At 36.8% G+C, this 14,440-nt stretch overlaps 1 protein-coding gene across 1 annotated transcript in view; it reads left to right on the plus strand.

The window, feature by feature from the left end:
- The window catches only part of DARS1 (aspartyl-tRNA synthetase 1), a 36,332-nt gene extending 24,874 nt beyond the window's left edge, over window positions 1-11,458 (plus strand). Inside the window, exons 8-16 of the mRNA XM_009087788.4 lie at window positions 3,607-3,718; window positions 5,487-5,621; window positions 6,495-6,642; window positions 7,504-7,650; window positions 8,595-8,637; window positions 9,262-9,342; window positions 9,835-9,946; window positions 10,354-10,425; window positions 11,230-11,458. Of these exons, the coding sequence (XP_009086036.4) occupies window positions 3,607-3,718; window positions 5,487-5,621; window positions 6,495-6,642; window positions 7,504-7,650; window positions 8,595-8,637; window positions 9,262-9,342; window positions 9,835-9,946; window positions 10,354-10,425; window positions 11,230-11,321 (942 nt within the window). The 3' untranslated portion in view covers window positions 11,322-11,458. The remainder of the gene's footprint in view (window positions 1-3,606; window positions 3,719-5,486; window positions 5,622-6,494; window positions 6,643-7,503; window positions 7,651-8,594; window positions 8,638-9,261; window positions 9,343-9,834; window positions 9,947-10,353; window positions 10,426-11,229) is intronic.
- Window positions 11,459-14,440: the final 2,982 nt, after the last annotated feature.

Consider the following 14,440-nt stretch of genomic DNA (forward strand, 5'->3'; position numbering starts at 1 on the left):
TAATGCACTTTCTTTCCAAATGCTCGATTACTTCAAGCTTGATTTCATTGTGTTGGATTCAATTTCTCATTGCAAAACTGTGTTTTTCCTGACTGTAATGAAAAAGCAAATGTACAGTTGATTTTCTTGTGGGCAGTGATTTGGCAGAGTGTACATACACAGTCCCAGTCACTTCGACTAAAAGTCCATGTTCATATATTCTTGTGCTATAAGTAATACTGAAATTTGAATAAAAGTTGACTTCAGTCAACTTTTTTTAATCTTGGGGTTAAAAAAAAATGTTATTTAAGATAAATTCTGTTTCCTAGCAAAACCTTCACTTGTCCTAGATAAAGTGGAGAAATTGCAAAATTAGTTACATTATTTCAAATAATGTATACTACTTAAAAGAATATAGATTATATTATTTAGCCAACTATGTATTTATGGTTGTTCTTGGTGGAAGATAGGTAGCTACAGCAGGCAAACAGAAAAGCAAAAATGAGAGAGCAGAACAAATTCTGCTGATAGAAGAGTAAAAAGAAAGTTCACAACTTCTCATGTCTGTGTGTCGGTCTCACATCTGTGGGATACGATCATGGTGGTGTGGACTGCCCTCAGTTCCACTGACATTAACATCTGGCAGCACACGTGGATGTTGTTCTGACACTGCAGCTTGTGCCAAATGAGATGTGATAATTGTTTTTATAAGCTTACAGTGCTCAGTTTTATCATTAATGTCTTCCTTCATGGTATCTGAATAATAAACACAAAGGTGAAATAAAAGTGAGGTTATAACTGAAACTCATACTTCAGCACTGTTCCCTAAACTTTTCTTCTTCTGTCTGTAACAAAGGTGTTTATTGAAAATAATGAGTTTTTCTGTAAAATTAACTTTGCAGACCAAGTTAAAACATTAACACTGTTAACTGCATCAGCATTTAATTATCATAAATTTGTTTCTGTTTCTGATTAATTCTTGACTATCTTTGCCATAGTCTTAGATAAGATGGTTTGTCAATATGTATATGGAAGGGTTCCTATTGGAGTAAACAATACACAAGAAGAATGCCATGGCAAAATCTTATTTTAAGGCAAAGGTAGAAATCAATGAATTTTGACAGCTGTCTGTCTTTAATTTGTTGTATTGTACCTAAGTGTGGAAGCTCAAATTGTGACTGTGTTACTTACCATTGTACAAACATTGCTATATATACCAGCATCTCAATTACTGAATTATTTTCTTCAAAAGAATTTGTTCTCTTTGTGTTCTGAACATCACACCAATGCAAAGAATGTTATTAAATCTGAAAAGTTCTTTCTTCATTTTTAAAATACTTGGAAATTGTAGTGGCAAAAAAACCCCATAAAACTTCTGAGGTCATTGATTTGACTCCACTGCAAATTGTCAGCTGCAATTCTTTAGGAGCTTACCTCAGATGTCTTGTGGGTCTGTTTAATTCTTACAAGGAGGCTGCAGTATCACAAATTCCCAACAGTTATCCATGTTGGCAGTCTCTGAATGAATGGACACTGAAACTCAGCCACCTTTGGTGAAAGAAGAGTGGTCTTGTCAGATCTAATTTGAGGTATGAAGAATTGCTGCTTATTCTTGGTCTGCAGTTAAATAAAAGCTTCAGTGTCCAGTTCTGCGAATTTGGCTGCTTTCATAAATGCTGTTTCTAAGCCTTACTTACCATTATAGATGGCTGAGGAAGACAGAATCCTTGTCCTGCATCCTCACAGAGGACAGGAGGAGTTACTGCCTGACCAGCTTTTGTTACTGGAGGGCTGTGTTGGGTATTGGCTGACTGTGTTTCTTTGCACAGTTTTAGGTTGGACCCTGTAATTGCTTTCAGACTGGGTTTAGCAACCAGTTTTCTTTTTTTCCTGGGGCTGTCTGACTTACTACTGCATTCTCATCTGTTCTGGCATGAAACTGCTGTTGGTTCACACCAAGGGTAGAAGAAGCATTGTTCCTATGCTGCTTTATGTTAATGTTACACATCTTCACTCTTAGCAATTTTATATGTGTCTAGTTCATCAGAAACTTTATTGGGAAACTGAAGTGTGACTTAAAGTTGTCAGCTCTTTCACCTTTCAAGTAGGAGATGGTTAAGAAGAAAAAAACCCTTTGAATCATCCTGATACTTGGATGTAACACTGCCAAATCATGCCCATAACTCAGGCAGAGTCTTACCATATGTCTCATTATGGAAGACCAATGTGAAAAAGGTGAAAAACTTTTAGGGTACTTTTTAACTGCTGCTCAAAACCTCATTTCCTTCATTTTGAACATTTGAGTAGTGGCTGTGGTCTATCAGATGTGTGGTTTATCAGACAGTGAGAACTGCTATTATTTACTAGTCTCAACCACTTACCCGCATGAACTGTTTCATTGGTCAGCTAAAACGGCAAATAACTGCAAACAGCTCCAGATCTGCAGTATTACTGCAGTTTTCTCGTTGGGTCTCTTGGTAAAGGGATGTCTTTATCTTGCAGAGATGATGGCTGTAGCTTTATTTCAGCATTTCTACTGACTGTCTGTCTAAATTTGGCTGCTTATATAATTTGTTTTGGCTGGGGGTTTTTTGTTTTGTGGTTTGCTAGAGGAGTCATGTGAAAAAGCCCACAAGGCCTTTCTTACCCTGACTGGAGAGCTGGGTGCTGTTCAGAAAGAGAAGTAAACAGTCTTGTGACGCAGGTAGTCGTAAAAGAACAGTTCTCTTGCTCGTTTGCAGGAACTTGTTGGTTTTTTTGTACCCTTTTAGGTTGCTCAGTGTCACGTTTGAGATGCTAAAAGCACAAAATCAGATATGGCTTCAGTGCTGACACCTTGCAGTCTTTGCAACAGTCACTAAGGTGGTTGTTTTATTCTTTATGCCAAAAATGTTCCAGGAATGTTTAGTGCAGGTATTTGCTAACCCCAATGAGGAGCTCAGTTGTGCCACATGCATAAACAAAAAAATAATTATCAATTCACTTAAATCTACTAATGTTTTCAGCTAAATTTACTTTTAAAGTAAGGTGAAAGAAGACAGAAGAACTGTAGTTCATTTCAACAGATGTTAACTGGGCTTCTTAAATGATGGAAGTGTAGACCTTGAGTTTTGGATGTTTTTGTGTCAGTGTTGTACATGGCTAACATGTGGCTGTGTTTTTACATGAAAAACATTGTATTTGTTAGCCTTTAACAGACAGACATTTCTACCTTATGTAAGTTATTAATGGCTTTGCTTTTGTCATGCACTGTGTTCTGCAGCTGTTCTAGTTCAGTGTGCTGAAAGCTTTTTAATAGATTTAGTACTTTTATTCAATTTCTTACTGTAAAACCTTTATTTGCAGAAGCACATCTCATAAATCAGGGTGGTTTTTTTATGTAGAATTGACCATAGTGCCTCATTTATAACTGAATATGCTATTAATTGAAATTAATAATTTCTCTGGCTTCCTTTCCTGTTTCCTTCTGTGTAACAGACAATTATGGATTCACACTTTTCACTGTTTAGGCCGATACAATAATCAGGTATTCCTGAGGGAAGGAATTCATCCTTCCAGCTGTCCAAAAGAAGTAATAGAGTCAGGAAAAACTAACATAGGATTCATTATTTTATGTTCTTCTTGTAGACCTCCACTAGTCAGGCAATCTTCTGCCTTCAGTCTGGTATTTGTCAGCTTTTCCGAGAAACTCTTATTCGCAAGGGATTTGTGGAAATTCAGACTCCCAAAATCATTTCAGGTATTGTATATGTGATCCAGCAGCTACAGGTGTGCTTCTTTTGTAGTTGCTCCATGTACCTATGTGACAAAAATTTAGTAAGTTTTTATTTAAAAAACATAAATTTTCTTTCTAGCCTAGATGCAACATAGAAAACTTCTAGCAGGTGTCAGAGTTAGTCTTTACTTTCCTCCTGACTTAGGCTATTAAAAGAATGACAAGAAAAATTATATATAGATACACCTGATTTATGTAGTTTACAATGCCTAATGTTTAATTGTGATCATATGCATTATTCTTCAAATCAGTGTTCTCAGTGTTGAGCACTGCCTGTTCCATTCTTAGTATTAAAAAAAACATTCTAATTTAGATTAAAAGCATATTCCATCATGAAGATGTTGCAACAAACATGTGGTATAAAACATGATGCCATTATATGGTACAATTTGTCACTTCTTTAGCTATTAGAATGTGGCAGAATAGAAGGTGGTAGACCTTTTTCTTTTTGGAAATGTGGAATAACAGCTTCAGCCTTAAAGTCTGAAATGTAGATACTGCTTCTAGTTCTTTTGATTTGCTGTATTGTTTTCAGAAGTCCAATGGCTTGATTTACTGATGGAGGTTTTCCTTCCATCTTATTGGTGCTCTTTGATGTTTTCTTGATGCCACTAAGATACATGGCATGGAAAATCAGAGCAGAACATTTGTGTTACTGTGTTATTGTATGTACATTCATAAAGTGCACATCTTGCTTACAGAATTTTATGCTTCTGTATTTATATTTTGGAAGACATGTCTGATTGAGATAAAAAGTGAGCTTTTTAACAAAAAAGCTGCATGAAAGCAGCTGTTCCTTCAACATGAAAAGTGTCATTGAACTAGAAGATTGGATGGCTTTTTCCTATAGAGATAGTTATATAGTATGAAGTGCTAAAAGGCTTCCCAGGCAGTTTTGTAGGACCTTTGAGGAAGTGTGCAGTGTCCCATTGGAAGCAAGCAAGCATCCCATTGTTTGGATGAGAATGTATTTTGTAAAATTAACTAAGTTAAGTCAATGCAATCCTTACTAAAATTCCATTTTAAACATCATAACTGTTTTAAGATTTGAGGTTTTTAAAAGTTACCTGTGTTAAGCCACTGCACCTCTCATGTCCCACACTGGGAGTTGGCAAGGTGAAGTGATGCAGTTTTGGTAGGTCCTTTGCAGTAAGGGAAATGCATGTGATCCTTGTTCCTGTAGCTATCTATGAAAATTGCCTCAAACTGAGAAAAAGCTTTAAAGCTTTGGATCATGCCCTCTGGGAAAACTGGGGTTGGCTGTGAGAGCTATTTATGCCTTCAGTTAGAGAGGATGGTCCTGGCAAAACAGGATATGGACTTGGATCTCAGGCTCTGCAGTGAACCCCTGGCAGCCTGAGCCACTGTCAGAGATTGGTTTCCACAGAAATGTGGGGGTGCAGGTAGATGTGTTAGTACAGATATGTATTCTCTGCTGTTCTCACTCTAAGGTGAAGGTCAGCTGAAACAGGAACATTTTAAGCTATCCCAGCTAAATTTGCAGAAATTCAAGGCAAGGTGTGACAGTCCTGAGCTGCAAAATTTACCTTTGCATGAATGGATGGATGCAAATATATCTTTTTCCTCTAGTATGTTTTGAAGAAAAAGCTCTTTCTGATCTTTAAAAGACCAATAATCTATCATTTTACCTCTAATTGATATTTTACATTTTTATTTTAATAACTGCTTCATTTTATTTCAATAATTCCTTATAAAAGCACTTGCTTTCTAGCTGCCAGTGAAGGAGGAGCCAATGTGTTTACTGTATCCTACTTCAAAACCAGTGCCTACCTGGCTCAGTCCCCGCAGCTGTACAAGCAGATGTGTATATGTGCTGACTTTGAAAAAGTTTTCTGTGTCGGGCCAGGTAAGAAAAGCTTGGCTTTATGCAGCGTGTGAAGTGTGCCCTGGTTTTAGCAGCTGTGGTACAAGTAAGACAACACACACACGCACACACACACACACACACACCACACACACACAGAGTAAAGCTTTGAATAGTTTCACTTGCTGTAGTTTCACTTGCCAAACCAAATTTCAGTTGAGGCAACTGATGACAGTAAAGTTGACAGAGAAGTTGCTGTACATGTACTGAACAACATTACTGAGAACAAGCTTACTTTTAACTGTCAGTAAATCCTAAAAAAGGAATGATTTCCAGTCCCACGCTCTCTTTCTTAAATGCTGATAGGACTTGGCCTCTTTAAGTGGCAATACAATCGTTTTCTTCGAAGACCTCAAATGGTTTAAAGATACCTAATCTTTATATGCTGAAGACAAGTCAATAACAGTGTATAAAACAAAACAAAAAAAAAAAATTCCAGGTAATTCAGAAGGTCAAATTTCTTGTTAATCACTAACAGATGAGTCATGGTTTATGGGAAGATGTGTTTATATTAGACTCATGTACCTATCCCAGAAGACACACACGTGTACAAGTCCATTTCCTCTGAAAAAGGCAGTTTTCAAATCTGAAAGTTCTTGTGTGCTTGAAAGCTTGTCTGTTTTTTCCACTCATATTTGTCCATCTGAGCAGAGATCCTGCCTCTCTGTGGGTCGTATCTGTACCACAGCTGCAGTAATGCTGTCACTGTTACAAATGATGCTCTGAGGCTGCTAGTTATATATGTGTCTTTCAGTGAGATATTCCATGTCTATCTAATCCAAATGATTATTGTTATTTTTCCAACTGAAATGATAATTTCAGGTCAGTTAGAATTTCTGTTGTTTAATTTTACAGTATTTAGAGCTGAGGACTCCAATACACACAGGCACCTGACTGAGTTTGTTGGTCTGGATATTGAAATGGCTTTTAATTATCACTATCATGAAGTGGTGGATGAGATTGCAGATACCTTGGTGCAGATATTCAAAGGACTTCAGGAAAGGTAATAAAAGCATTTCCTTCTTTTAATGAGCAACTTCGTCAGTTTATCAGATAATCTTGGTAATCTGATTTGCAACACAACTGCAAAACATATTTTTGCTTTGCTCTTAACTATTTCTTTATGCCTGACTTCTAAGGTTCACTCAAGCTATAGGCCAGTACTCTACTTTTAGCATCTCCTGAAGCATGCTGGCTTGCACTAAGAAGCTTGCTGTCTGCTGTTGAAAGGACTTCCTAAGATAATTGATCCATCCTTAATTTAAAATGTCCTTTTTTTTCCACTGCTGGTAGATTGGTCTTCTTCAAAAATTATTTTAATTTTTACTATATAAGAAAGTTTTCTTGAATAAAAGTGATTAGACTAGCCTGCATTTGTTCCATGATAACAGCAAGGATTATTTTCCATTATTCACCGTCTAACTTATTAAAAAGCCAGGCTAGAAGTTTAGGAAGTGGTGTCCATTTGCTTACAAACTAGACTGTTTTGCCAGCAGATATGCAAATCTTCATCTGTCCAGAAGGAAATTTCTTGTTATTTGAGTATTACTCAAATCAAAAAAGAACCTAGGTAAATACTACACATCTAAGGGATGATTTCAGTGTCTTTACTGTGAAAATTTGACTGAGTCGATTATTTCTTACAAGAAGGATTACTACAGAAGTAGTAGTAAAATATTAACATCAGTGAAGTAATGCCTTAACTTTGTTGAGACAATTCATTACAGAATTTCTCCAGAAGTGGTTTTAATATAGTTTTTATGTTGCAAGAGGGACCTCTTGTGGCAAAATCACAAAATCACTATTAGGTGCAAGTTCTTGACTGTTTTGTATTTGGCTTCTGTTCTTGTTTCTTTGTCTGTAGATTCCAAACTGAAATTCAGACAGTGAGCAAGCAGTTCCCGTGTGAGCCATTTAAGTTTTTGGAGCCAACTCTGAGGCTGGAATACCGTGAAGGTGTGGCCATGCTTCGAGAGGCTGGTGTGGAGATGGGTGATGAAGAGGATCTCAGGTACTTGGCAGGATGTAACTCTGTCAGTCTTGGAAAGTGGTAGTGAAGTGTCAGTTTGTACTGAGCACCTGGCAGCCCTCCATAAGGAGCCACAGCTTTTAGAGGAATAAACAGCACTTCCGTGCAGATCTCTTGACAAGTAAATGAGTGGATGTGAAAATAATCCTTTCTTTTAATGTAGACTATAGGTACAAACTCTGAAATCTGACAGAACATAAAGTGAGAGCAACTGTCTAAGGAAGGGAAGTGTTTGTTTGTCCAGCAATTGCAGTCCTTTGTGTGAATTGTCACATGTTTTTGAATAGGATTAAGCAAAAAGATGTTGCTGCCTTAAGGTCTTTCTTTTAAGTAACACCTATCCATTTCTTTTTTCCACCTCTCAGGAAAATGATTAAACAATCTTGATAAATTCCCATTGATTTACTGAGAGATGGTTTAATTAGCAATTTATAAACATTTCTGTTCTTCTCCATAATATATCCAGGACCATTAGGGTACTGTGTGATTTTAATTTAAATGATCTGTGCACCAAATAAAGTTTCCATCATAAGATTTGATGGAGGAAAATAATTTCCTCAACAAGTGTTCATGTGTTTCTCACTTACTGTGTCATACACAAGATGTATGGCAATAGGAAATAGAGTACACAGTTCTTTAGTATCAGAATATGGTAACTAGGAAGAAGTTGCATTGAGAGCAAGAATATTTTTAGGTGCCAGTTAATTTATGGGATTTCTAAGACCAATACAAAGTATTTACAAACAAATAAATATACTTAATTTTGCAATTTCTGTGTGCACAACTCAAAACAGTCAGAAACAAGTACTATATTTTCTAAGGGTCAGGGTGCAGCAGCTCTGTAGCTGTAATCTTTTGGGATTTGTGAAGTATATCATCAGTACAAGTTCAAATAACTTGATTTTAATAATAATAATCTTTTTCAGCACACCTAATGAAAAGCTCCTGGGACGCCTGGTAAAGGAAAAGGTAACAATTATTTTAGAGTAAATAAATTTGTCACTGAATCTGAAATCTGATACTGTGGAGTCATAGGGTTGGAGTAAATACCGACCTGTAAACAGTACCTCAGAACATGCAGAAGTTGTGAAGAGTTGGTGATTACCATTTTTTAACTGACTGCATTCCCATTTTGGTGCTGTGTATTTCATCTACTGTCAGTTTTGTCTTTTCATTAATAAGCTGTTTCAAACCATTTTCAATGTTTTATATTTATTTCTATCATACATTGTACTGAGGACACCAAACAGGCTAGTATGTTCCAAAGCCACTTCTTAGGAGACTTCCAAAAAAAGCAAACCCGATTCTAACAAAATCTATAGGAGAAGATGAGACCTTTGGGGGGAAAAGACCCCCACACTGTGTTACAGCAACACATTTTACTGTTCAACATTTGTAAGTTTACACTAGAAATAGTATTGAAAAACTGAGAAAGAATGCACCACTTTTATTGATAACTTAGACTATATTGAGGGAAGCTATTGGGAAATTTGTTTTAATTTTATTTCAAAGATTCATTGGTCTGTCTTTCTCTTGTAATTTGTTTTTTATGTCGTTTTCTCTTGTACTAACTATTCTAAATTACTTACTCAGTACGACACAGACTTCTATATTCTTGACAAATATCCTCTTGCTGTGAGGCCTTTTTATACAATGCCAGACCCAGCCAACCCTGTAAGTAAAATTCCTTCTTGTTGTCAATGTTTTTTTTTTTTTTTTTTTTAGTTTAAATTATTCCGTGTAGCAATAACTTGACAATACAGATAAAGTGTATTAATATGACCACAAAATCATTGAATGGTGTGGGTTGGAAGGGACCTTAAAGATCGTTTAGTTCCAGCCTTCCTGTAATTAAAATTATGATAACAAGATCAGGTCAGGGTTTCATGACTTGCCAGATGTTTTCAGTTACTCTTCACTGGTGGAAACATACTAGAAAGAAATGAGCAAAAACTGGGAGAGCTTTATGAAAAGCATCTCCATGGTCAAACACTGCTGCCATCACTGAAAATTGGCAGAAACGTTCTTCCAGGGCAGCAGACACTTTAGGAGAAAATCGGCTTTTTTTTTACACCTTTGGATATCAGAAAATTTAGTTACTGACAGGTAAATATTTGTAAACTATGGAACTATAGGTAGGAAATAAACTCCTTTTTGTGTTTCCAGAAAACCTCTAACTCATATGACATGTTCATGAGAGGGGAAGAGATCTTGTCTGGAGCTCAGAGAATTCATGACCCTCAGCTGCTGACAGAAAGAGCCAAGCATCATGGCATTGGTAACAAGCAGTTTAAAAGAACATAAGTCCTGACTTGATTTGTGTCCTTTAGAGGAAGAATTTGGGACAGAATTTGTTATATGAGTGGTAAAGTCAGAGTTCTGTTTCAGTCTTACTGTTAATACATTTAATTCTGTTCAGCCATCTAGAGTGAGGTATTAGGAAACTAGTGGGTCTTGCAGCAACACCTTGTTGAATAGTTATTAATAAATAGTTATTAATAAAATTGTATAACAAAATTGTTACAGTCATAAATTCTAGATAGCTCTGGACAATTTACATGATCAATGAGTAAAATCCCACTGTTAGTTTGTAATTTTTTTGTTGTTCTTTTAGTCCTGCATTCACTTGTCTGTTTGGCTTGGGGTTCATTGAGCAGGTGAGAAACCAGTAATTTTCTTTTCTAGATTTGGAGAAAATAAAGGCATATATTGACTCCTTTCGGTTTGGTGCACCTCCACACGCAGGTGGTGGAATAGGTAAGTATCAGGTTTTTGTTTAGCCTGAGCTTAACTTCAACTGCTCAGTCCCAAGCAGAGCTCAGTATAAAATTCTGAGTAGTGACCCTGTTAGGTCACTATTTGTGGGGCTGTTTATCCTGGAGAATTTAAGGAGAGAAGTTAAAATTTAAAGTTCATCATAAAATAAATAGGCAAAATACTGATGGCACAGTCTGGTGAGTTTAAAAAGAAGGTGATCACAAGAAAAAGTGATCACTAGCCAGGCACATCACTTTCAAATTTGACCTCTGAGGAAAATTTAAGGAAGGAAGAAAATAGTATCTTATGTATGGATTTCTCGAAGTCATCCTAATACCAACAGCCACTGGTCTCTGTGTATTTGATGAAGGTGTTTTGCAGTGAGGAGAAATAAGTGATTGCTTCTTCATCTGTTTATGAGCATGTGACATTTACAGGTAATTCATAATAATTTAGGGCAGTCAGAATGACATCAAGGAAGCTGAAGCTGCATCTTTTCTTCAGAGTAGATGGTCTTCATGGCAAAGTACCTGCCAAAAAGGAGATGCCATGAGAATTAACACTGGGTTCAAGCTGTTCCAGGTGGAAACCTTAACACAGGAGCTGTGTGGAAAAACAAGTGTGCATCTGGGTTCCACCCATCATGGCTGGGTTGCTTATAGCCCTGAGGATTAGGAAGTGCCTGCCTAATGGGCTGTGCTCACACTGCTGTGTGAGGCTGGCTCCAGCTGGGAAGGACCTGCAGCTCCTTTGGGGTTTTGAACAAAGCCTGACGGTGCTGATGGGCTGTTTTCATCGCTGTAGGGCTGGAGAGGGTAACCATGCTGTACCTGGGGCTGCACAACGTCCGTCAGACCTCCATGTTCCCAAGGGATCCCAAACGCCTGACGCCCTGACAGGAGCTGCTCTGAGAGTTGGGAATGCCCTGCCCTGCAAATAGGATCTGACTGCAGGCATAGCCCCTGGTGCTGATGAACGTGTATTGATTGATTTGAGCATTATGATATGCAATTAAAAATGAAATTCTCCTTTATTAAGTGCCACAGTAATTTTTTTTTATCCTTAGTTGTTTATTTAAAGGGAAATATTTTAACAGATCAAGACTCTTTGTATTGGCAACTGCGCATTTTTAATGAAAATGGGATACTTTGAATTAGTATTTTAGTGCCACATTAAATGGTACCATTTTTCTAAACATTTTAATAAATTATGCAATAACGATTTTGCATTTTTCACTTATGTCAGCAAGATTGAATATTCTGAATATACTGGCTCCAAGATAAAGTGACTGGATGCTTGCAATTAAAAAATCTGGAGAGATCAGCCAGTTGATAATTTATACGAGTGTCAGGTAGGGAAGCAGGTGAGAACGTTCTTAACAAGAAATCTTCATAAAAAGTTGTTAAAATAGGTTGAAATAAAGCTCTAAAAGTAAATTAGATACAAATCTGTCTGGGTTTTTGCTTTGTATCATCACAAAATAATGAATCAATAAGGCTCTTTTTGGTTGTTTTTTTTTTTTTACTGATGTAATATCTGTCAAAAAGTTTAAATTTATTTTCTATTTTCTCCCCATTTTTTTGAAAGTTGTATAAAAGCCATAGGCCTGGTCTTTATTTGATATAACTATTTGAGAATGGTTGCAAGTTTACACTTTCTCATGCAATACACAAAGGATATATAATACTCTCAAAAAATAAATGGGTAGTGAGTTTAAGAGCAAGTGATGTGTTTTCCTGCCTGACCCAGCCTCTGATATAACAAACAAAACAAGGATTTCGTGCATCTTCTACCAAGGAAAAAAACCCTAAATTATGTAAGCCAATCTATTTCAGGGTGGTTTTTTATTTATAAATGCTGTGAACAGCCTAACTTTGTACACTTAGAGAAACTGAGTGTTTCTGTAAGTCAGAGTAGTTCTGAAATTCTTTCTAGACATACTTTTTCTCACATTATTTACTTACTTGAACTCCTCAATTTGCAGCAGTGCACAAAGCTACTTCTTCTCATCGTCCTCCTCCTCCCAAGCCAGAGAATGTTCCCTGCATTTGGAGAGGCACCAGTGAATCTGAAACTTCCTTTTGTAGACTGCATCTGAGAGTTGGTTTTCAATTTAAAACATTTTGTAAATGTTGCTGCCAAAGAGCAAAGGATTAAATTCCTGACTTGGGTACTGCAATAATTGCTCTAGTATTCATACATATTTGTAATTCCTGCTTTAATTTTTGTTTAACATTTTACATGATCAAATTTTCAGTAGGAGGTACGGTGTGGATGGTCTGTGTTATTGTTGCTACCTTGATTTTTAAATGTCAGAGAAGTCACATATTGGTTATGCTACAGAAAGGTCAGCGAGGCTGTGTATAAATTGTGTAGAGTTTCACAAAAGGGCAAATCATCTTTGCAGCTGCCATTGAACAAGACTTAATTTTAATGTCTTATGACAAGAGTTCTCCATTAGAAAACAATCATGCTAAAGGTCAGTCAGGTAAAGTACTGGAAATGTAGAAGTTAAACTTTGTTTAGAAGCCACACAATTCAAGGAATAACACTTAGCAGCTTTGCTTATGAGTCTGTTGTAATTAATATACTGTGGAATCTTCCCGAAATTATTTACTTGAAAATCTTACACTGTAACCAGTTGTACTTTGCAAAGCTAAGTGCATTATAAACACTGCTCATTGTCACAGACTTATTACTGATGAGTCCAAGTTTCAAAACTATTGTTTATTTAGCTAAGCCAACTGGAATGAATTTAATTTAATTACCTTTGTTCATACAGAACTGGTAATATATTCCACTTCAGATGTGCATTCTTCCAACCAGAAGCAAAATTACAGACTTAAATTTCCTGTCCACAAAAAAAAAATCCTGGGTGCTGTTTCTTGCTCTAGATTTGGCAGCAAGTTTTGTGCATACATGCCTGTAACAACTGTGCTTATACCAATTCTTTTAGGAGTTATTCAAATTCGTGCTGTACTTCATTTATTCACAGTAACTGCACAAGAACAAGAATTTGGATGGAGGCCCCAATTCCTTTGTCTGCTCAATCCATTCATGCAGCCTTTCTTAGCTAACAGAAAATAATTATGATCATAAATCAGAATACAAAATGCATTTGTCCTGAATGTCATCTTAACAGGATACTTTAGTAGGAGCTGCACAGTGCTAGAACTTAGTTTGAAACCCTGCAAATAATAAGGGTCTAGAAGACTTTTACTGTTTTGATAGGTAGCAAGTCTGCTGTAATAGTTCTGGAAAAGTAAAACCTGTACTGTCCTTCATTTCCAGTAACTTGAAGGAAGTTTAATAGTTAACAAGGAGTCCACATTGCTGCTGCCTCTCCACCAGGTAAAATGGGTTTGTTCATTAGATACAGTTGGTAATTACAGTAGTGCAATTTTTTTAAACTAAGGAACTATAAAGCATATTGTTTAGGGTAATCAGGGAGTCTGCTCAGAACAAACATAAAGCTTCAGTTTGCTTCTGAAGTTTAACTGCACCATTTCCCTCTGAAAACCCATCTGTGTTCACTGAGCTGTCTGATTCTGCCCAGTGGGAAAGAAGACTCAGACTGTTCTTTTGGCAGCCAAATGCAGGCTTGGCTCCCCATGGCTGCCCACACCTGCTGGGATAACCCTGGTGGGCAGCACCTCACAGCTGTTTGCTCCCTGCCCAGTGGGTCCAGGGCAGGAGGAAGGAAAGAAAAAAAGCAGGAAAACTTTGTGCTTTCACCTGGTGCCTGTCAATTCCAGGCATATTAGACACCACTCAATGTGAAAGTAAGGGATGGAGGAGAATGCCTTGACAATATCCATTGTGGAACACCATATGGCTGCCCTGGACTCTGGTTCACACTGGGGTTCCAGAAACTTCCCCAAACATATTTTAATTATTTACTATTTCTTCTTTGGGTAATTGTAGATTCTTTTTTGAGAGAAGGATTATTTCTTTTAAAACAAACCTTACAACCAACTTGTGTGCATTTTTCCTAGTATTATCTCACAAAAAATGG

This window comes from Serinus canaria, chromosome 7 (assembly GCF_022539315.1).
Source record: "Serinus canaria isolate serCan28SL12 chromosome 7, serCan2020, whole genome shotgun sequence".
Classification (NCBI taxonomy): Eukaryota; Metazoa; Chordata; class Aves; order Passeriformes; family Fringillidae; genus Serinus; species Serinus canaria.